This window comes from Pogoniulus pusillus, chromosome 2 (genome assembly GCF_015220805.1).
Source record: "Pogoniulus pusillus isolate bPogPus1 chromosome 2, bPogPus1.pri, whole genome shotgun sequence".
Lineage (NCBI taxonomy): Eukaryota > Metazoa > Chordata > Aves > Piciformes > Lybiidae > Pogoniulus > Pogoniulus pusillus.
Window position 1 is genome coordinate 41,610,441 of NC_087265.1, and position 23,806 is coordinate 41,634,246.

Here is a 23,806-nt window from a genome sequence, read left to right on the forward strand (position 1 = left end):
GGAAGGTCCGCCCGCTGACCCGGAAGGCCCGGCACAGGCAGCCCCTTAGGGGTTCGCGTCCGTGCGCTCCGCTGGTGATTCTCTTCTCGCCGCCGTCATGGGGAAGTCGTTCGCCAACTTCATGTGCAAGAAGGATTTCCACCCCGCCTCCAAGTCCAACATCAAGAAGGTGAGGGGGCCAAGGTGCTGGGCTGGTGGGGAGAGCCCTTGCTAGGCGGCTGGGCTGCGGCGAGACGCCGCGACGCCGTCGGTCGTGGGGGTCGCTGGGTCGGGCCGCGGCAGCCGCACACCGAGCGAGCTCGGAGGGCAGGGACGTGGCCGGGCGGTATCCAGTGCGGGATAGGGGGTTCCCGGCACTGCAGCGGCGTGAGTGAGGGCATGTCGGCCTTTCTGTGGTGCCGCCGGCCGTGGGGCAAGGGGGAAGGAAGAGGCAGGGAAGAAGTTAATAAATGCTTAAAGCTTACTTGCTGACAGGTGTGTATAACTATTGCCTTCATGGCTCCAGCTTTCCAACCCCTTGTTCCCTGCATAAGTAGGTACTGTAGGCTGTCCAGGAAAACACTCACCTGTCACGATGTGCTTATGAGAGAGCCAGTGGCATCCTGGCCTGGATCAGGAGCAGTGTGGCCAGCAGGACAAGGGAGGTTATTCTGCCCCTGTGCTCAGCACTGCTCAGGCCACACCTTGAGTGCTGTGTCCAGTTCTGGGCTCCTCAATTCAAGAAAGATGTTGAGGTGCTGGAACATGTCCAGAGAAGGGCAACAAAGCTGGTGAGAGGCCTAGAACACAGCCCTGTGAGGAGAGGCTGAGGGAGCTGGGGGTGTTTAGCCTGGAGAAGAGGAGGCTCAGGGGTGACCTCATTGCTGTCTACAACTGCCTGAAGGGAGGCTGTAGCCAGGTGGGGGTTGGTCTCTTCTCCCAGGCAACCAGCAATAGAACAAGGGGACACAGTCTCAAGTTGTGCCAGGGTAGGTCTAGGCTGGATGTCAGGAGGAAGTTGTTGCCAGAGAGAGTGATTGGCATTGGAATGGGCTGCCCAGGGAGGTGGTGGAGGCAACGTCCCTGGAGGTGTTCAAGCAAAGCCTGGCTGAGGCACTTAGTGCCATGGTCTAGTTGAGTGGACAGGACTGGATGCTAGGTTGGCCTGGATGATCTTGGAGGTGTCTTCCAACCTGGTTGATTCTATGATTCTATGTTCTGCCAGTATTTCATACCTGCTTGACCTGCTTCCAGGGCTCTCTTCTTCAGAACTGTACCATTTCAGGAGCTCCCAAGAGAACCTGGTATTTGCAGTCTGGTGAACCTTAGGGGAGGAGGCGTTGCTGTGGGGAGGACAGTGCCAAAACAAGACTGGTTTCTGAGCCAACCTTCCCCTTCCAATTGCTAAAGTTTCTCCTATCTTTTCCACTCCTCAGTGTCGTTGGAGTTGTGGCTTATCAGAGTTAGTGCTTGTGTGAAGCTCATTTGTTGAAATGCTGCACAGAAATGGTGTATTTTGTATGATTAGAATGGGAATTTTCCATTGCTTTGTATTCTTAGTAGATTAAGCCAGCTACGTATTTTTTGTATTTATTTAAAACATAAACTTGTATGTTTTAACCAGGTATGGATGGCAGAGCAGAAAATATCATATGATAAGAAGAAACAAGAAGAATTAATGCAACAGTATTTGAAAGAACAGGAATCCTATGATAATAGGTAAGAGCTGGCATATAATCATGCACTTCTTCATACTGTCACTTGTTTTCATAGAAGGAAAGGACATGTTATTGTGAATTATTAGAGATACTGTCTGCCTTGGGCCAGAGTAGGAGGACAGTGACTCATAAATTGCTCTCTGATGAAGCAGAGGAACAGCAGCTTCTCTGAAGTGACTTGTGCGTATCTTCTGATTCATGTGAAAATGTGTTGCACAGAACAGTAGGTAGCTTTGTGTAACACTGGATTCAGATTGCACAGAAATCTATTTGGTAATGCTGTGGAATCAGTTATGGGAGATCTAGGCTGGATGTTAGGAGGAAGTTCTTGCCAGAGAGAGTGATTGGCATTGGAATGGGCTGCCCAGGGAGGTGGTGGAGTCGCCGTCCCTGGAGGTGTTCGAGAAAAGCCTGGATGAGGCACTTAGTGTCGTGGTCTGATTGACTGGCCAGGGCTGGGTGATAGTTTGGACTGGATGATCTTGGAGGTCGATTCTGTGGTCTAGTTGACTGGATAGGGCTGGGTGATAGTTTGGACTGGATGATCTTGGAGGTCGATTCTGTGGTCTAGTTGACTGGATAGGGCTGGGTGATAGTTTGGACTGGATGATCTTGGAGGTCTCTTTCAACCTGGTCGATTTTATGGTCTTGTTGACTGGATAGGGCTGGGTGATAGTTTGGACTGGATGATCTTGGAGGTCTCTTCCAACCTGGTCGATTCTATGGTCTAGTTGACTGGATAGGGTTGGGTGATAGTTTGTACTGGATGATCTTGGAGGTCTCTTCCAGCCTGGTTGATTCTATGATTGGAATGTGTGATTTTGGGTACACCATGAAGTATGCAAAATTCTTGACCGGTCTCATAATTATTTTGTCAGTCAAGTATTTTTACTCAAGAAATGAAAAGTTGACAGCCTAAAAACTTCCTGCTATGCTTTTGTTTTTGAATCATATGAATGTGACTGTTGTGTGTGTGACACCCTGAACTCTGTCCTTTTTATTTAGATTACTTATGGGCGATGAGCGTGTGAAGAATGGTCTGAATTTCATGTATGAGGCCCCACCTGGAGCAAAGAAAGGTAGTGTGGTTTCCCATTTGTGAGCAGACAGTACTGCAAAGCTAAAAACTTTCTGAAGGAATAAGCACAATGTTTTTAATTCTAAAATGAGGTGTTCCTAGTGAGGTAATGCTGGAAGGTACAAGTTCTAGTTCTTCCTGTGGACATATGCAGGCATACACGGGATATAATAATTTGGATCTCACCATACTTTAATATCTTCAAGAATAGTTTGGTTTGTTATTTTTAACCAAGAGTTCAACATGAAGAAGAAAAAACAGCTAAAATATCTTTCCTAGTGATAGCAGAAAGTCTGTCCTTGACCAAAAGTGTCTTTAGTCAATTGTAAGTTTATTGCATGAGGAGTACCAGGCCTTGGCTAAGGTGATGACTTAGACAACGCAAACTTGTATTTTGGCCTATTCTCCTTGTTAGGAATGCCAGAGTCACTTTTGCTTAGGAATTCTGCCCATAATTCAGCTTGATGCATGTCAAGCATAGGAAATACCAAAGTAAGAACTTTATTAGTGGATGTTTTATAAATAAATCTTTCAGCCTGAGAGTGACAGAGCACTGCAACAGGCTGCCCAAAGAGGTGGTGGAGTCTCCTTCCCTGGAGACTTTCAAAACCCACCAGCATGTGTTCCTGAGCGAATTACCCTAGGTGATCCTGCTTTGGCAGGGAGGTTGGACTCGATGATCTCTGGAAGTCCTTTCCAACCTCTAAAGTTCTGTGATTCTGTGAACTTGTTTGCTTTTTTTTTGTTTGTTTGTTTTCAAATCAGGTTGATAGAGTTTTAAGAGGTTATTCTGATTCTACCAAATTTGTAACCATATGCTCTAGAGGCTGATTATAAAGTGTCCTCCATTTAAATAAAGTTACTTTCTGAGTATTTCCATTGTTGTGTTTAATATAAACCATAAAATGTTTTGTTTCCAGCTTGTAGCCAGGTGGGGGTTGGTCTCTTCTGCCAGGCAACCAGCAACACAACAAGGGGACACAGTCTCAAGTTGTGCCAGGGGAGCTCTAGGGTGGATGTTAGGAGGAAGTTCTTCCTAGAGAGAGTGATTGGCATTGGAATGGGCTGCCCGGGGAGGTGGTGGAGTCGCTGTCCCTGGAGGTGTTCAAGAACAGACTTGATGAAGCACTTAGTGCCATGGTCTAGTTGACTGGCTAGGGCTGGGTGCTAGGTTGGCCTGGATGATCTTGGAGGTCTCTTCCAACCTGGCTGATTCTAAGATAATATATGTGTAATTAATGTATTGTTTCTTTTCTTTCCATGATTTCTGAAAATTCAAAGAGGAAACTAAAGAGGTATTTCATTATATCATTTCTTTGTTTTCTTCCTATTTTAACATGTGTTACAAAAAAAGAAATCAAACTTTATGTGTTTTTCTGTTTTCTAGCAAGAAGGAGAGACTGAATACAAATTTGAATGGCAGAAAGTTGCCCCTCGAGAAAAGTAAGATATCTGGATCCTAGTCAGATCATTTTTTTCCTCCTTCCTTACCTGCTTATATCATTTTCTGTCATGGAATTTTGTTGTTTGTTAGTTTGGGTTTTTTCCCTTCTGTTTTCTTTGTAGAGCAGGTCACTTGTGTCTATTCTTGTCGTGTCTTGGCAGTTAAAGTTTGTAAAACTGGAACCTTTCTTTCATCTTTTTGTTTGAGTTTTACATCCATATTTGAAAACATATCAGAACTTATCTTTACTGGAAGTATGTTTCTGACATGGATATATACTTTATCATAAAAGGTAGTTTGATTTATGATTTTTTTTTTATAGTGAATGACTGTTTGTTTTCTTTTGTGTTTGTGCAACAGGTATGCTAAGGATGATATGAATATCAGAGATCAGCCATTTGGTATCCAGGCAAGTTACATAAATTTCACTCTGTGGATGTCTTGGGTGTATTTCAAATAGTATCTAACTGCAGAACATTCACATGGACTCTCTTAATTTTATCATCTGTTGTCATCAGTGAGTTTAAAAGCTTCTCTTATGCCTAAGAACATAGACCTTTCTGTAAATGTTAAGCTTCATTGTTAACAAAGTTATGTCATTTTTTCCCCTCCACCGCCTTTAGGTGCGCAATGTGAGATGTATTAAGTGCCACAAGTGGGGCCACGTCAACACCGATCGAGAATGTCCCTTGTTTGGCCTTTCTGGTATTAATGCAAGTTCAGTCTCCAGTGATGGATCAGGTAGGCAGTGAATATACCTTGAAACATACCAGTTAGATACTTTGAGAGAACTCCTTGCATTTAGTTTTAGAAGGTTTGTCACCTATATGAAAGAGTTGATGAAACGGGGAAAATTATTCTTTATTGCAAGTGTAGGATTTGCAATTTCAAGTTAATTATTTCAAATGACAGGAACCTAAATTTTCTAATTAGTAACACACTAATTTTCTAATTAGTAACTGTCTGTGGCAAAACTTGAGAAGCTGCAATGAGATTGTTTGTGTCAGAATTACAGTATTTGTGTCACCAAAAAAATTAAAAAGAACAGCAGATTCTCAAAGACTTCCAGTTCAGATTCAGGCAGACTGCTTGGAAAAGATGGAATATCATAGAATTAGTCAGTGTTGGAAGGGACTGCAAGGATCATCTACTTCCAGGCCCTCTGCCGTGGGCAGGGACACCCTACACTGGAGCAGGCTGCCCACAGCATCATCCAGCCTGGCCTTAAACACCTCAAGGCATGGGGCTTCAACTGCCTCCCTGGGCAACCCATTCCAGGCTCTCACCACTCTCATGCTCGATAACTTCCTCCTCACATTCAGTCTGACTCTCCCCACCTCCAGCTTTGCTCCATTCCTCCTAGTCCTGTCCCTGCCTGATAGCCTAAAAAGTTCTTCCCCAGCTTTTTTCTAGGCCCCCTTCAGATACTGGAAGGCCACAATAAGGTCACCTGGCAGCCTCCTCTTCTCCAGACTGAACAGCCCTAACTTTTTCAGTCTGTCCTCATAGGAGAGGTGCTGCAGCCCAATGATCATCCTTGTGGTCCTTCTCTGGACATGCTCCAGCACGTCCACATCCCTCTTGTAATAGGGGCTCCAGAACTGGATGCAGTACTCCAGGTGGGGTCTCACCAGAGCGCAGTAGAGAGGGAGAATCACTTCCCTCGACCTGCTGGCCACACTTCTGATGCAGCCCAGGATCTGATTGTCTTTCTGGGCTGCAAGTGCACACTGCTGTCTCATGTTGAGCTTCTCATCCAGCAGCACCTCCAAGTCCCTCTCCTCAGGGCTTCTCTCCAGCCACTCACTGCCCAGCTTGTATTTGTGCTTCGGATTGACGCGACCCAGGTGCAGGACCTTGCACTTGGTCTTGTTGAACTTCATGAGGTTTGCTTGTGCCCACCCTCCAGCCTGTCTAGGTCCCTCTGGATGGCATCTCTTCCCTCCAGCATGTCTGCTGCACCACACAGCTTGGTGTCATCAGCAAACTTGCTGAGGGTGCACTCAATGCCTCTGTCCATGTCACTGACTAAGATGTTGAACAAGACTGGTCCCAGGACTGATGCCTGAGGGACTCCACTTGGACATGGACCCATTGACAACCACTCTTTGGGTGCTGCCAACAAGCCAGTTCTTTATCCATCTAGTGGTCAGTGTATCTTTGTTACTCACTTTGTAAAAAAGCAGAGGTTTGGATTTTTTATGTATGTAATTGTGCCTCTGTAAGTGGCCAGGTGACTGAAACCTTGATTTCCAAATGCCTGATTTCCTTTTAGCTGGCCTTGTGTTGCATCCTGAACTACAACCAATTTTAACTTCTGTTAGCTTTCCTGCTACTGGAAGTCACACAGCAGTTAATGTTAGATGAGGCTTAGAGAAGTGGAGATAAATATTCAAAGCAAATAATTTTTTTACCTACAATATTTTGCTTTCTGTAATCTCACTCAAGTTTGTAGCAGTTTTAAGATTCTTTACATTGCAGCACATTAAAGAAACACCTGGTAGCATGAGTGAGCCTTTAGCCTTGTTGTACTGCACTTCAAGATCATGTGTGGTGCTCTGTATTCAGTTTTGCAGAGATGCTGTTGCAGTGGCACGCTTGATAACGTCTAGGATTTTTCTGTCTTTCCTCAGGTTATCTGTTTTATGCAGTAGACCAGAGTCTTATTACATATTTAACCTGCCAACAATCCTGCTTTCCAGAATTAGGTCACCTAGATATGTCATTTTTATGAGATGAGGGCTGGAAGACTGAAGTGAAAGGAAGTAGTGTCACTTACACTCCTCTGCTTTTAGGCACTGATGATTATACCATTGCATTACCCATCCCATAATTGACATTCTCAGCCTTTCTATTCAGAAGGTTATAATGCTAAGTCATTTTCTTGCCTCATTGCTACTGCAGAAGAAACTATGGTTGGAGCGTTTGGCAGTAGTAGAATTTTATGTTGTGCAGCTCTCACATGTCAGATATGCTTTGGTGCTGCAGAGCTCCCCCCACCTCTACCCAGTTCAAAATGTGTGTAAATCTGTGGGGTGTGTGCCTGTGAAAAGGGGAAGTATTTGTACATAGCTGCAAAAAATTGACAATGGGCTCCCTGTTACTTGTGATGATGTATACAGACACTCTGCAGAACTGTTTCAAACCTAACTGAGCAATAGCATGGCCATACTAAACATTTGACTGCCATGGGTGTTCCTTAGCCAGAGTCATTCATTCTCCAGCTAGCTTTCCAAATGATCTTTCTAAGCCTAAAGAGACACTCTACAGAGTTGGAGCACAAATCCTATGAGGAGAGGTTGAGGGAGCTGGGCCTGTTTAGCCTGGAGAAGAGGAGGCTCAGGGGTGATCTTATTACTGTCTACAACTACCTGAAGGGGCATTGTAGCCAGGTGGGGGGTGGCCTCTTCTCCCAGGCAACCAGCAATAGAACAAGGGTACACAGTCTCAAGTTGTGCCAGGGTAGGTATAGGCTGGATATTAGGAAGAAGTTCTTCACAGAGAGAGTGATTTCCCATTGGAATGGACTGCCCAGGGAGGTGGTGCAGGCACCATCCCTGGGGGTCTTCAAGAAAAGCCTGGATGAGGCACTTAGTGCCATGGTCTAGTTGATTGGATAGGGCTGGGTGCTAGGTTGGACTGGATGATCTTGGAGGTCTCTTCCAACCTGGTTGATTCTATGATTCTATAATACTAAACATTTGACTGCCATGGGTATTCCCTAGCCAGAGTCATTCATTCTCCAGCTAGCTTTCCAAGTGGTCTTTCTAAGCCTAAAGAGAGAAATTTGGCACGCATGAATTTTGCATGAAGGAAAGTACTTGCATGTTCTCAGGCTGTGCCAGTACACCCTCACTTTCAACTCTGGAACTTAGTGTGCTATTCTGAGCATCGTTATTTTTTGTAGGCTGAGGAAGGATTTCAAGGAGCAGGGGTGGGTGACAGATCAGGATTTGTATATATAATTTGTAAGACACTGCTCTTGGATTTAAATAGTCAGCTGTAATGATATGGCTTCTTTCAGGGAAACTGTGTAAAAACACTGCTGGTAAAGCTTAAAACAGTTTTAAGTTCTCGATCTAGTAGCAAATACAAGGCTTGTAGGAAGTGGTAATATCATTAATTAGGTCGTCAGATAAGAGCTTGTCTGCTTTTTGTAACCTCAGGAATACAATCCTTGCATCAACTTCTCTAAAACTCCATCTGACTTAATAAGCTAAATTGCACTCCTCTGACAACTCATGGAAATTCCATGTATGTAAATGAAGAGCTACAGGTAAGAGAGAACACAAGTTACTGAAATGACTGATTTGCCTAGGACTCATAATTCATCCAGGTGGCGTGCTAAAGCTTGCATCACACTCTTTTTCTTGGTTTTTTTTGACTAAACCCTGACACCAGTCTTGTCTTTTCTGCAATGAGAGTAAGTAATTAACTTTGCATTGCTGAAAGTTCTACCCAGTTGTTAACAGTGCTACAAATCTCCAGTTAGCTCTGTAAAAAGAACCTGCGCTGAGCCTAAAACAATATTTTTACGTTCTCTAACAAGACCCTGCCACATTAAAAGGACACTCTTATCATGTTCTGATCAACACTTCCCAAATACAGAATCTTGTCTTGACTGTTTATTGCTCTTTGCTTCCTCTCATCTCTTCTACTGAATGTTTTGTTACTAGCCCTAATGCTGGATTGGAAGACTTTAGCCAAGTAGGGTCGGTCTCTTCTGCCAGACAATCAACAACAGAACAAGGGGATGCAGTCTCAGGTTGTGCTGGGGGAGATACAGGCTGGATGTTAGGAGGAAGTTCTTGCCAGAGAGCGATTGGCATTGCAATAGACTGCCCAGGGAGGTGGTGGAGTCGCTGTCCCTGGAGGTGTTCAAGAGGAGACTGGCTGAGGCACTTAGTGCCATGGTCTAGTTGATTGGACAGGGCTGGGTGCCAGGTTGGCCTGAATGATCTTGGAGGTCTCTTCCAATCTGGCTGATTCTATGAGTTGGTATCCACATTGATTCTATGAATGTATCAACATTCTTGTGATCATCTATAATGCATCTTCTCAAGCTCTGCTCTTCCTTCTTCTCTTTATCAGTAATTGCATACATTCTTTAACTGCTTCTACATTTCTCAACTAAAATCCTAATCATGGAAAAATGTCCATTGCCACACTGTGCCTATTTGAACTGACTAGAATTGCAGGAAATACTTCTTTGGAAGAGACAGGGACGACTTCTTTTTGTGAAATCTTTCTCTCTGTCATGAGCTGATGATTAAGTTTAAGAAAAAAGCACTTGAGTTGCTTCCCACACAAACCCCCGCATGTGTCACAGATAACTCTCTCCTCATGCTAATAAAAATGGTAAAAAAATGGACATGGTATTCTAGGTATGGCCTCACCAGGGCAGAGTACAGGGGGAAGAGGAACCTCCCTTGACCTGCTGGCCACACTTTCCTCAGTGCGCCTTGGTATTCCATTGGCCTTCTTGGCCATGAGGGCACACTGCTGGCTCATGAAGAACTTGGCTATCCATGAGGACTTCAGGTGGCTGGAGAGCAGCCAGGAAGAAAGGGACCTGGGGGTACTGGTAGATAGTAGCTGAACATGAGCCAGCAGTGTGCCCAGGTGGCCAGGAGAGCCAATGGCATCCTGGCCTGTATCAGGAACAGTGTGGCCAGTGGGACAAGGGAGGTTATTTTTCCTCTGTATTCAGCACTGATCAGGTCACACCTTGAGTCCTGTGTCCAGTTCTGGGCTCCTCAGTTCAAGAGAGATGTTGAGAGACTGGAATGTGTCCAGAGAAGGGTGACAAAGCTGGTGAGAGGCCTGGAACATAGGCTGAGGGAGAGGCTGAGGGAGCTGGGGGTGTTTATCCTGGAGAAGAGGAGGCTCAGTGGTGACCTCGTTGCAGACTACAACTACCTGAAGGGAGGCTGTAGCCAGGTGGGGGTTGGCCTCTTCTGCCAGGCAAGCAGCAACAGAACAAGGGGACACAGTCTCCAGTTGTCGCGGGAGAGGTCTAGGCTGGATGTTAGGAGGAAGTTGTTGCCAGAGAGAGTGATTGGCATTGGAATGGGCTGCCCGGGGAGGTGGTGGAGTCACTGTCCCTGGAGGTGTTCGAGAAAAACCCTGGCTGAGGCACTTAGTGCCATGGTTTAGTTGACTGGATAGGGCTGGGTGCTAGGTTGGACTGGATGATCTTGGAGGTCTCTTCCAACCTGGTTGATTCTGTGATATGATTTCCAGTAGCTCAGCCCCTAACCTGTATTGGTGCAGGAGGTTACTCTTCTCAAGGTCCAGGACTCTCACCCTTGTTGAACTTCATGAGTTTCTCCTCTGCCCAACTCTCCAGACCTTTAGTTCTCACTGAACAGCAATACACCTTCTGATGTGTCAGCCTCTCCTCCCAGTTCAGTGTCATCAGCAAAATTGCTGTGGGTAGTACACTGTCCCTTCATCTAGGTCACTGGTAAGGATGCTGAGCAAGACTGGACCCACTGCTTGACCCACAGACAACACCACTAGCTACAGGCCGCCAGCTAGACTCTGTCCCCATTGATCACAACCCTCTGAGCTCTGCCATTCAGTCAGTTCTTAACCCACCTCCCAGTCTACTTGTCTAACTTAGCATGTTCAATTATTATGGTAGCACAGAAACCCTGCAAAATCACTTAGCTTCTAAGATCTGAACACCAAGAACAATTTTCAAAAGCTTTCTGTTTGTAGAATGTAGAAGAAAAGATGCACCCTGAATGAAAGGGAATTTCAGCGATGGGGATTGCTTATAGTGTACAGTAAGAATGTGTATTTGGGGGTTTTTTACTGCCCTTTTTTAATAGCTGAATGTCTAAAAATGTTTGCAGCTAGCTCTCAAAATGTTGCAAAACGTTGGGCTAATTTGAGCAGATAGTATTTCAAAGGGCCAGGAAGTAATTAGAGCAGTTAACAGTTCAAAGGGTCAGGAAGTAATTCTCTATGTAGTATATATGTATCTTTGAAAGTTTGTTCCTAGCTTACATATCAGGAAATCAAAACACAAATACTGTCTCATGAGTGAGAGGGTACATCTGAGAGCTGCAGATATAATAAGGAGTAGAGGTGAAACCAGAATAAAACCTTTGGTATATATCAGACTCCAGTTAGTTTGAAATTAACTGTTTTAGGAGGACCAAGTGTAGGCTAGAGATAGCAGAACCTGTTGGGTTTTTTTAAAGGCAAATCTTTGGAATTGTTTTATAAAGTCTTTGAGAACTCTACTTTGAAGTTATTTTCTTGGTAGAACTTTATTTCCCCTAATTTTCACTCTTTTCATCCTAACAAAAGATGCTCTTGCATCCTTTTCTTGCAAACTGAAGAGAATAATTTTTTTTCTAGGCAGTGCGTGGTAGTTGCACTACCTAAATTTAGGTTAGGATTCTTCAAGCTTTGGAAGTGCTTTGTCAGAGCACACCATGCATCAGCACAGTGCTGGAGGAGGTAGTCCATATACTGCAAAGCATCTTGGCTGGCAGTGAATCTCCAAGCAATCAGTGCTTGTGAACCAGCGACCTCATGATTCTGAATTTGATACTCTATCACCATTGTCATTGCTAATTTCTGCAGAAGCAGCTTTTAAGAAGTGGTCTGACTTCCCTGTAGGAGGCTTTTAACAGGCCTTGTCCTTCTGAACCTTGTTCTTTTGCTGTAGAGAAGCACACTTAGAACACAGGAAGACAGATGACTTCTGGTTTGTTCACTGCTGTCTTCACACATTTACTCAAACGTGTTTCTGTCCTCAGAGGAGTACAACTGCTCTGCTGTAAAAGGCTGAAACACACAAGTCTAGGAAATGAAGGAGAAGTTTATTATACTTACCAGACTCCTGATGGAATTCCAGCATGGATAACATTGAAGTCTTTAAAAATATTCTGGAAGGGTAACTGCTCTCAGATCGTTGCAAAACAGTTGAATAATGTGGAAACAGGGTGGTTTAACCCATATATGCAGTTCAGCCCCACACAGCACTTGCAGAACATGGCAGGGAACCAGAAAGGTGAAAGAAAAGCTTTTTGAGTTGAGATGAGGAGAGTTGAATAGGTAAAGCAAAAACCATGCTTACAAGCAAAGCAAAATTGAAAATGCATTTACTACTTCTCATCAGCAGGCAGGTGTTCAGCCACCTCCAGAAAAACACATCATCTTTGTGTGTAATGGTTACTTGGGGAGGCAAATGCTGTCACTCCAAACATTCCCCTCTTCCTCCTTCTTCCTGCAGCTGAGCACAATGCCACATGGTGTGGGACATCCCCGTGGTTGGCTAGGGCCAGCTGTCCAAGCTGTGTCCCCTCCCAGCATCTTGTGCCTTCCCAACCTGCTTACCATTGGGCAGCCTGAGAAACAGAGATGACCTTGGTGCTGCAGAGGTGACCTTGGTGCTGTGCATATATTGCTCAGCACTGGCTAAACCACCCCTGTGTTTATCAACCTGAACAGCACAAACTCGGATCATAGCACAGTCCAAGTTACCGTGAAGAAAACTAATTCTGTCCAAAACCAGTACAGTGGTAGCCACAGTATTGCTTAAACAGTTTTAGGCATGTATAAAATATTCGTGCTGACCTAACTGGAGGGACATTTACATCTTTCTTCTTGGTCAAAAGAACCTTTTTAGAGGAAAGGAGGATTTTAAATACTGTTTTATTAGGATAACCAAATTCCTGAGTTAAAACCTGCCTAGGGCAGCCTTTCTCCATCATTCCCATTCTTCCTCCAAAACACCTGAGCCTTCAGAAGTCCTAGTTGAATGATGGCTTCATAAGTCCAAAGTGTCTTTTTTTTAATGCCCAAATTGATGAGTTTCAGTGAGCCACAGACTCCTTATTTCTACATACTGTAGAAACCTACTTCAAGAGCACTTGACACAGGCTCAGTTTGTGTTCCGTTCTAATGTTTTTGTGGTTCAGAAAGAGCAAATCAAATTGTCTTATTTGTGCATTTTTTCAGCCTCAAAGGAAATGTTTGACTTCAGACAAATGAAAATGAAACTTCTATGTCTGATTTAATTGTGTTTTCTCAAGTTTCTATTCTGTGTCTCTGTGAAGAAAAAGTTTTTGATTGCTGTGATGGTTTGGGTGTTCCCTGCCCCCCCTACACTTTGGAAATCACCCAGACTAGACTCATCAGCTCTGGAAAATTGAATGAAGCTTTATATTTACAGCTTAGCACAATGTACAAGCAGATATTTACTATATATATACAGTTATAGACAGAGATACACAAGTTAAAAAACCTAACACAACAGCCCTCCCAGAAACTTGAGTCCCCAGGAGGGGCTCACAACCACCCTTCCACCTTCTCCCATCCCTCTCTACCTTACCCCTTGTGCCTAAGGAAGATTGGAGGGTCAACCAGGGGGGGTTAGGAAGCAGTGGTTTAGTCACAAAGACTGCAGATTAGGTTAGAAAGAGAGATGCAGCCCAAAGCCCTGACAGCGTCTGTGTTATCTATGTTTGTGTTCTTGTTCTCATACATCTCAGCAAGCCCATGAGTGAAGTTGCCATCACCATTGTTTCCTTTTCACAGCCTGTAATCTAATTCTTCTCACCAAAACGTTCTAGCTAGCTTCAAACTAGCACAGTTGTCTATGTTTTATTGGGTTTTTTCACATTACAAAATAACCACCAATACAGGCTTCTTCTTTCCCATAAAAGTCTGTAAGTTGTGGTTCTCTTGTTTCAGCAGAAGCATACTTGTCTCTGAGTCTTAGGTGAAGACTGCACTGCAGTCTTCCTCTTTGCATGTAAACTGATTGACCATTGTTGGTGTGCCAGTTTGAGCCTAGCTGGGATATTTTGGTGAGAAGAATTAGATTCTGGGCTGTGAAAAGGAAACAGTGGTGATGTCTACTTCACTCATAGGCTTGTTGAGATGCATAAAAACAAGAGCATGAACATAGATAAGGGAGTTGCTCTCTGGCTTTTGGGCTGCATGCACTTCTCTAACATGCCTAGCTAATCCTTCTGCTTCCTCCCCTCCCTGACCAACCATCTAAACTCACCTTGAACATAATGCAAAGTATGGGATAAGGTAAATGGGTGGGAAGAAGGTGGAAGGATGATTGGGAGCCCCTCCTGGGGACTCTGGTTTCTGGGAGGGCTGTTGTGTTTCTGTATTACTTTTAACTTGTATATTTCTGTCTCTACCTGTATGTATTGTAAATACCTGCTTGTGTATTGTGCTAAGCTGTAAATATAAAGCTTCATTCAATTTCCAGCTTGGCTGAGTCTAGTCTGGGTGATTTTCTTAAGGGGGGGGAAGGGCAGGTAGCACCCAAACCATCGTAGTTGGTTTAGATGCAATATGTTGAATATTACATGTGCGAACACCAGTCAGGGACTTCAGTTTACTCTGGTGGAACTGCTGCAAGGCAAAAAACATGTCTGTGGCACAGAGCTGTGTTGTGTCAGGGGAAAAAAGACACTGTCTTTCTAGAGCTGACATACACTGCAGTGCTCCAGCAAACAAAACCAATTGCAGTCGGTACCTTAACTTGGGCACGGTGGTTTGGTTCTTTTGCTTCTGGGACCATTTTACTAATCTAGCTGGTAATTCATAACCCCCCCCTCCCCCAAAATAATAATCTTGCCATTTAAAAAGAGCCTATTGAATAATATCTCACCGGTGAATAGAGATTATTTTTGCAATAAGGCAATTTCAGTGGATGTGGTTATCATGGGATAATCACACCCCTGGGGTACAGCCTTGTCTGTAATCTCCCAGGAGTGTAATTATTTCATGATAACTGCACCCCCTGGTGTTGCATTATTTCCATTATGAAATTCTTAGTTTTAGATATAAAGTAACTTACTTTGATCACTGGAAACTGCAAAGTAGTGTTAGAATGTTCCAGCTGAGAGGCTTACAGAGACCAACTTATAAGATTTACTTCTTTACAAAGATAAATTAGGCAATCAAAATGCTTCTCTGGGCTAAACTGATTTACAGGTTTGGGTATTTTTACTGATAAAATCCTAACATTCAAAGTTGAGACACCATGAAAATCTCAGCTATGGTTCCAAGTTTACCTGCTGCTGTGTATATATATATATTTATGCATGTATGTAACAGATCATTGCATCTAAAGGTTTGCTTGGTTTTTTACAGTCCTTTTTTTGTGATTAATCATCAGCATCTATTGCTTTTTTTGTGCTTTTTAATGCTTTTATTTGGTGAAGCCTGAAGAGCCTTTGAATTTATCAGAACAGAGTCCAACAGGTTTTCTGTGCTAAATGTTTTGAAGTAATACTGTTACTTCACTTCAAAATTACTGACACCTTTCTTGGTCTGGTAAAGTTAGGACAAACTAAAGCCTGTCTTTTTTTTTATCTCATTTCTTGCAAGCAATCACATTTTGCTCATTAGGGAGGTAGTTTTATAAATGGCATAGTTAGAAGTGGGATGGTAAGATTAGAAATGGTTCTTAACGTTCTTGGCTCATGAAACTTAAGCCTGGAGAGGGCTGGGCATCCTCCTCTGCTGTGGGCTGGTTTGTCTATATTGCAGCCAAGTGGCTCCATATGTCCAGTGAAATTACTGAGAAGACAGTAATGTAAGGTGATAAGCATGCTGTGGAAGAATCAGGTACATAATGGTAACAGTGTCATGGAGGACTCTGTGTGTGTGTGTGTGTATGTGTGTTCAGGCTGCATCAAAGATGCATTGCCAGCAGATCAAGTGAGGTGATTCTGCCACCTCACCAGGAGTACTGTGTCCAGGGCTGGAGCCCTCAATGTAGGAAGGACATGGACCTGACAGAGCAAGCCCAGAAAATGGTCAGGGGGTTGGAGAACCTCTGCTATGATGACAGGCTGAGGGAGCTGGGGTTGTTTAGCCTGCAGGAGGCCCTGGGGAGACCAAATAGCAACCTTCCAGTAGGTGAAGGGGTTCTACAAGAAAGATGGAGAGAGACTGCTTACAAAGGCCTGCAATGATAGAACAAGGGGCAGTGGCTTCAAGTTAGAAAAGAGGAGATTTAGATTGGATGTTAGGAAAAAGTTCTTTACCGTGCTGGAGAGCAGCCAAACAGAGAGGGATCTGGGGGTGCTGATCAATACCCGCCTGAACCATGAGCCAGCAGTGTGCCCAGGTGGCCAAGAGAGCCAGTGGCATCCTGGCCTGCATCAGGAATGGTGTGGTCAGCAGGAGCAGGGAGGTCATTCTGCCCCTGTACTCTGCACTGGTTAGACCACACCTTGAGTACTGTGTTCAGTTCTGGGCCCCCCAGTTTAGGAGGGACATTGAGATGCTTGAGCGTGTCCAGAGAAGGGCAACGAGGCTGGGGAGAGGCCTTGAGCACAGCCCTACGAGGAGAGGCTGAGGGAGCTGGGATTGGTTAGCCTGGAGAAGAGGAGGCTCAAGGGTGACCTTATTGCTGTCTACAACTACCTGAGGGGTGGTTGTGGCCAGGGGGAGGTTGCTCTCTTCTCTCAGGTGGCCAGCACCAGAACAAGAGGACACAGCCTCAAGCTATGCCAGGGGAGATTTAGGCTGGAGGTGAGGAGAAAGTTCTTCACTGAGAGAGTCATTGGACACTGGAATGGGCTGCCCGGGGAGGTGGTGGAGTCACCATCCCTGGGGCTGTTCAAGGCAGGATTGGACGTGGCACTTGGTGCCATGGTCTAGCCTTGAGCTCTGTGGTAAAGGGTTGGACTTGATGATCTATGAGGTCTCTTCCAACCTTGGTGATACTGTGATACTGTGGTAGTAGAACACTGGAACAGGTTGCCCTGGGGAGGTGGCTGAGGCCCTGTCCCTGGAGATACTCAAGGTGAGGCTCTGGGCAACCTGATCTAGTTGAGGATGCCATGCTGACTGTTGAGGGGGTTGGGATAGATGGCCTTCAGAGGTCCCTTCCAACCCAGACTGTTCTATGATTCTGTGATTATTACATATATATATATAATGCCTTATGGTCTGTAATGATAAAGAAACTCTAAGTATGCCTATGCAAATGTGGCCTTCTGTAGACTCGTTATTGGCTCACAGTTTGTGCCACTTTCTTCAGCTGAGTGCACCTCACACTCTGGTTGTGGTTTCCATTAGTCTATCACTTAGTGTGTTCAACTGATCTGTACCTTTTAGGTGAAATTCCTTTCCACAGCAAACACTGAAATTACCAATCATACGTAGACATTGAAACAGGATCTCTATGTCTCTTACTGCTGCATGTTTTCAGTGACAAGTAGAGTAGTGTTTTGTTTCCCAATAGATTAAAAGTCTTCATTGTGTCAGAAATGCAGGAATTTATTTCTGTGTTCTCTTGAATCTATAACAAAGGAAAGGTATTTGAATGTTAACTGTGAATCTTTGTATAAATGGTCATCTACAGAAACACAGAGTGTATAAAACCTTCCTCTGATCTGCAGCTGAGACCTTTGATTGTGAACAGTAGGAAGCGCAAGTAAATCTTCACATAGTTTAAGGACTGTCACATCTTAGAATAATCCTCTATTTTTTTGTTTCAGGAGGCTCTGTATTTGATGTGAATGCATAAAATACAGCTTTCTGTCAGAAGTCCTGTGCTTGCCATTTAAGCAATAAATATGGCTCCTTATAGTTTGTTTCCAAACAAAACGGTTCGGTGATTTCATAACAATGCCTAACTGCAGCCACTACCTAAGTACAACCTGTTATTGTCATCTCCCCTGCCACAGGTGGGAAGAATGGTTATACTCTTACAGCTTCTCATCTCTTTGCTTTTCATATGTATTCCACCATAAAAATCTGTTTAAAACTGTATGGATTGCTTTGCTAATCTGAATGGGTGACAGTAGTGAAGGCTTTTATCAATAAACCAAGCAGATACTGTCAAGACAGTCAACACGAGCAGAGAGAAGCAGAAGTAATCATTTTGGTGATACTGGCAATCATAACATTATGGTCTGTCCTTACTGTCGCTGGAAGTGTTGCAGACAAAAAAGTGGTATTTAATCACAGTCATTGTGGAAAAGGTTTTAGCATTCTGTTCTCTAATATTGGGTAATTTGAGAAATGGGTTTGACATTTTAATGGAGGCCTGCTAGATGGTGTGCTACGGCGGGCATTGTTCTCTTAAGAGGAGTCCTGTGCCCATGCCTCTTGGAAGAAGCCTTCTGGCAACAACAGTGTTACATACACTCTGCATTTGTGGCTTCCAGAGAGGTAGAGAGAGAATTGAAAATTAATTGCAGCTATAGGTTTCTCTTGTTTCTGGGATGGGAGTGGGGGTAGTGATGCAGAGTGGGAGAACTTGCTGTAAGTTAGGCATTGAAGTCATTGAAATTCTGAATTGTATTTCCTCCCCTAGATTTTTAATAGAGGCAGAACTGAATCTCTTAAACTGATCTCAGTTAAGTGTGGCGAGAAATTGGTGTATGCTTTGTTACTTCAAAAACAAATAACTTTGTGGCAATTCCAGTAGGCTATCCCTCTGTAATCCAGTATAATTTATGCTCATACAGGCTTCAGAAAAATTCTACTTACAGATCTTCTGATTATTTAGTGGCATAAATATAATAAAGAAGCACCAACAACTGTTAAGCAAAGGTTGCACTCAAGTTGTGGTTTGTGAGACTAAAATTCTTCTTTTCAAACTTCACTGAGTAGTTTAAGTTTTCAGATTTTGTGCCTTCTTTGAGCTGTCTGGGTTTATTTTTTCCTGAAGCAGTATCTTAAACAGAAAGTAATGGAGAGAATTTGTGCAGCAGGAACTTCTGTGGGAAGTAAGAAGCAGGAAAAAAGCTGTCATCTATTGGCTTGACAACACTGTTTCTTTAGACTTATAAACTACTTTAAAAGTCTTCTAGTGGGTCTTGATCTGTGGAGCCTTTGGTGGGGCTTTAATTATGGAGCCTCTTTTGAGCAAGCCCTTAATGTAATTGTGGGTAGCTGTAGAAAATGTCACAAGTTATCAGTTTTCTTATGATATCAACATGCAATTAATTCCACTATACAGTAAAAACCTTTTCTGAGACTATGAATGAATTTGATACTGTGATCTTTTTGGTTTAAACAAATGTCATCTGGAAAAGTTATCCATCATTTTTCTTTTTCTCTTTCTTTTTCTCTTTCTTTTTCTCTTTCTTTTTCTCTTTCTTTTTCTCTTTCTTTTTCTCTTTCTTTTTCTCTTTCTTTTTCTCTTTCTTTTTCTCCCCTCTCTCCCCTCTCTCCCCTCTCTCCCCTCTCTCCCCTCTCTCCCCTCTCTCCCCTCTCTCCCCTCTCTCCCCTCTCTCCCCTCTCTCCCCTCTCTCCCCTCTCTCCCCTCTCTCCCCTCTCTCCCCTCTCTCCCCTCTCTCCCCTCTCTCCCCTCTCTCCCCTCTCTCCCCTCTCTCCCCTCTCTCCCCTCTCTCCCCTCTCTCCCCTCTCTCCCCTCTCTCCCCTCTCTCCCCTCTCTCCCCTCTCTCCCCTCTCTCCCCTCTCTCCCCTCTCTCCCCTCTCTCCCCTCTCTCCCCTCTCTCCCCTCTCTCCCCTCTCTCCCCTCTCTCCCCTCTCTCCCCTCTCTCCCCTCTCTCCCCTCTCTCCCCTCTCTCCCCTCTCTCCCCTCTCTCCCCTCTCTCCCCTCTCTCCCCTCTCTCCCCTCTCTCCCCTCTCTCCCCTCTCTCCCCTCTCTCCCCTCTCTCCCCTCTCTCCCCTCTCTCCCCTCTCTCCCCTCTCTCCCCTCTCTCCCCTCTCTCCCCTCTCTCCCCTCTCTCCCCTCTCTCCCCTCTCTCCCCTCTCTCCCCTCTCTCCCCTCTCTCCCCTCTCTCCCCTCTCTCCCCTCTCTCCCCTCTCTCCCCTCTCTCCCCTCTCTCCCCTCTCTCCCCTCTCTCCCCTCTCTCCCCTCTCTCCCCTCTCTCCCCTCTCTCTTCTTTTCCCTAACAAAATATAAATTCCAGAAAATAAGCTTGACAATCACATTCAAAAATAGCAAGATACTGCATTGGACTTGTTTCAAAAATAAGAAACATTATGATTAAACATTGTAACTTTGAAGGTTTTTACGGTTTGCTGATGGAGAAATGCTGAGAGGTTAGTTGTCTGAAGTTGTAGCAGTCAGCTATTTTTACAGGATCCCTGTATCTAACATCAGTTTGTCATTAGTGGCACGTGGTGTCATTTCTAGAGGTTTCCACCTGCATGAGATCACACAGGTAGCTTCTTAAACTGCCTGACAAGTCCATAAGGAATTCATACATGAGGACATTGTTTTTCTTAGCAGACAATGTGTGGGTTTCCACCTTATGTAGGAGTGATTCTTTGCAAGTTGGTGAGTGCTGTTAAGAATACTTAGCTACAGCAACTCTAACATTGTGTGATGGTGATGGTTTGGGTGTTACCCACCCCTCCACTCTTATGAAATCACCCAGACTGCACTCAGCTGAGCTGGAAATTAAGATGAAGCTTTACATTTACAGCTTAGCACAATATACAGGCAGGTATACACAAATATATACAGTTACATACAAAAATATACCAGTTAAAAAGTAATACAGAAACACAACAGCCCTCCCAGAAACCTGAGTCCCGAGGAGGGACTCCCAACCACCCTTCCACCTCCTTTCCACCCCTCTACCTTATCCCAGACTTAGCCTTACATTCAAGGTTTGTTTGGAGAATCAGCCAGGGAGTTAGGAAGCAAAAGGATTAGTTAACACAGACAGCAGGTTAGGGAGAGAAAGGCAGGCAGCCAGAGCCAGAGTGCAACTGTGTTATCTATGTTTATTTTCTTGTTTTGATACATCTCAGCAAGCCTATGAGTGAAGTAGACATCACCACTATTTCCTTTTCACAGCCTGTAATCTAGTTCTTCTCACCAAAATCTTCCAGCTAGCTTCAAACTAGCATATCAGCTCACTCTGACAATTCCTGGCTAACCAGAAAATAATATGGTTAACAGGTACACTAGTGGTGACCTAAGTGTAGTCATAAACTGAAGACAGGCTGAAAATATTTACCTCTCTGACCTATCAGGCAAACCAAGTTTGATTGTCCCTCTGGGCATAGTCATGTCCCAGACAAGTAGGACCCCACAATCAGTTCACACCAAAAAAAGGAAAAAGCTCTCTACCAGCCACATACTGATGCTCCAGGATTAGAGCTTCAGCTCCTAAACAAGGACGCCAAAGTCCTGAGAAGCTGTGTTTTTCAAACCTCAGTTAAGTGAGATCCAGTGTTTGGTGCATTTATACAGTTTTTTTGTCTCCCTCGTTTGCATTCCCCAGGAGAAATCCCCTAATTAATTTTGTTGTGTTGAAGTAAGAAGCTCGCTCACATATTTAGGCAGCTACTTTTAAGATTGTGAAGAAGCAGCTCCCCAAAAAATGTCTTGCAAGCCTGAACGCTGTCGCCTGGAAATAGCTGTGCTGGAGGTCCTTGAAGACCTCAAGCTGCCACTGATACTTCAAAGAAAATCACATCTGTTTATCAAAATCACTACAGTATAAATCAAAACCAGTCTACTAAGGCATGTATGGGAAAAGAAACTCACCATCCTTTTGATTGAGAAGGGCAACAAAGCTTGTGAGCAGCCTGGAACACAGCCCTATGAGGAAAGGCTGAGGTGAGGCATCTGGGAGTGTTCAGCCTGGAGAAGAGGAGGCTCAGGGCTGACCTCATTGCTGTCTACAACTACCTGAAGGGAGGTTGTAGACAGGTGGGGGTCAATCTGTTCTCCAGTCAACCAGCAACAGAACAAGAGGACACAGTCTCAAGTGGTGCCAGGGGAGGTCTAGGCTGGATGTTAGGAGGAAGTTCTTGCCAGAGAGAGTGATTGGCATTGGAATGGGCTGCCCAGGGATGTGGTGGAGTCTCCATCCCTGGAGGTGTTCAAGAGAAGACTTGATGAAGCACTTAGTGCTATGGTCTAGTTAATTGGCTAGGACTGGGGGGGATAGTTTGGGCTGGATGATCTTGGAGGTCTCTTCTAACCTGTTTGATTCTGTGATTCTAATTCTGAGAATAAATATTTTCTAGACTCTCCTTGTTATGTTGCAGAAGGTAGGTGGTAATAATCTTCGGTCTTTGTGCAGCCATTGTTAAATATAATGTGTTCATTTAACTTCTTAGCTTGGTTTGTAACCAGATAGAAAACAGTCACTTTTAACTGCCCAGATCAGATACTGTTACTGTGGTTTGGCATCAGTAGTGATGCAGTTTTGCTGTCATTGAGCAGCAGAAGTTCAGTGTCAGCTGTTCAGAAAAAAAGCAAGAGCAAATTCACCTGTGGTGTCCTCTCAAAAATGTTTGTGCTTTTTAAACTGCAAAGATCACACACTGCAAGAGAGCCCCCCATAATCCTCTGCGGAGGACAGCATGCTTGTGTTGTACCTGGCTTGTGGCCTGCCAGAAGGGTTGTGAAACAGAACTGTGGTTTGACCCTACTTTCATTGATGGGGGTGGTTTCTTGTGTTTTCTGAAACCTTTAGTGATAGTAAAAATAATGTACCTAGTAAAGCTTTGTGGAGATCTTGCATCTCCTCACAAGGGTGACAAAAAAACGGTGAGGGGCCTGAAACACAAACCCTGGGAGGAGAGGCTGGGGGAGCTGGGGGTGTTTAGCCTGGAGGAGGCTCAGGGGTGACCTCATTGCTGTCTACAACTACCTGAAGGGAGGCTGTGGCCAGGTGGGGGTTGGTCTCTTCTCCCAGGCAGCCACAAACAGAACAAGAGGCCACAGTCTCAAGTTGTGCTGGGGGAGGTTTAGGCTGGATGTTAGGAGGAAGTTGTTGGCAGAGAGAGTGATTGGCATTGGAATGGGCTGCCCAGGGAGGTGGTGGAGTTGCCGTCCCTGGAGGTGTTCAAGAACAGACTTGATGAAGCACTTAGTGCCATGGTCTAGTTGATTGGACAGGGCTGGGTGCTAGGTTGGCCTGGATGATCTTGGAGGTCTCTTCCAACCTGGTTGATTCTGTGGTAAGTCAGGCTGAAACTGTGTTGCTGTTTCCCTCACCACAGTTATAGAGAGACCAAACCAGAAATAATACATTTCCTAAAAGACTCTCAAGGTTCTGTAGATGCATTTGGTGTAGCTTGTACATATCCATAAACCAAGAACAACAGTGATTTGTTAACTGTTCTTATCGTGGTAACACCATGTTGGGGAAAAAAAGTAGTAATTGTTGATGGAGCTATAAATGTGTCCTTGATGTCATTAATAAGGACACAGAAGCCACATAAATTTGGGGTTAGCCTGACTTGCTTTCCTTCTAAGCTTACCCTTTTTTCTGGTTTAGGTTGTTGGTGTTTGTTGAGCTTTTTTTAAACCAAATGCTGATTTCACCTCTAAAAAGCATGCAGAACTGAAAAGTTTGTGTGTCAGATCCCAGCTTGAGCAGCCATTCTGACAGATCTCGTTCACTTGTTTAGATCTGTGTGTTAACAGCACAACTAACCTCCATTGGGCACAAGTGCACAAAAATCAATAGTGCTGTGCAGTCATCATACACTTATGCCAAAGAGGATATTATTGTGCTTACCTCTTTGCCTGAAAGGTTTATCTATGAAGTCATTTGGAACTGTGCATTGGAAGGCCAGTGTGCTTTCATGCCTCTCTGGTCTCTATTCTGCCTGTAGTCCTCCTATGGAACCATAAAGTTA

At 44.4% G+C, this 23,806-nt stretch overlaps 1 protein-coding gene across 2 annotated transcripts in view; it reads left to right on the forward strand.

Moving 5' to 3' along the window:
- Positions 1-23: 23 nt before the first annotated feature.
- The window catches only part of CIR1 (corepressor interacting with RBPJ, CIR1), a 31,017-nt gene continuing 7,234 nt past the window's right edge, over positions 24-23,806 (forward strand). The window contains exons 1-7 of one of the 2 annotated variants that reach the window (XM_064162384.1): positions 24-169; positions 1,604-1,698; positions 2,703-2,776; positions 4,057-4,070; positions 4,163-4,218; positions 4,580-4,628; positions 4,843-4,960. In XM_064162384.1, coding sequence (XP_064018454.1) covers positions 98-169; positions 1,604-1,698; positions 2,703-2,776; positions 4,057-4,070; positions 4,163-4,218; positions 4,580-4,628; positions 4,843-4,960 — 478 coding nt within the window. In that variant the 5' untranslated portion in view covers positions 24-97. Of the gene's footprint in view, positions 170-1,603; positions 1,699-2,702; positions 2,777-4,056; positions 4,071-4,162; positions 4,219-4,579; positions 4,629-4,842; positions 4,961-23,806 lie in introns of those variants that run through there. The other variant, XM_064162392.1, reaches the window with a different exon arrangement.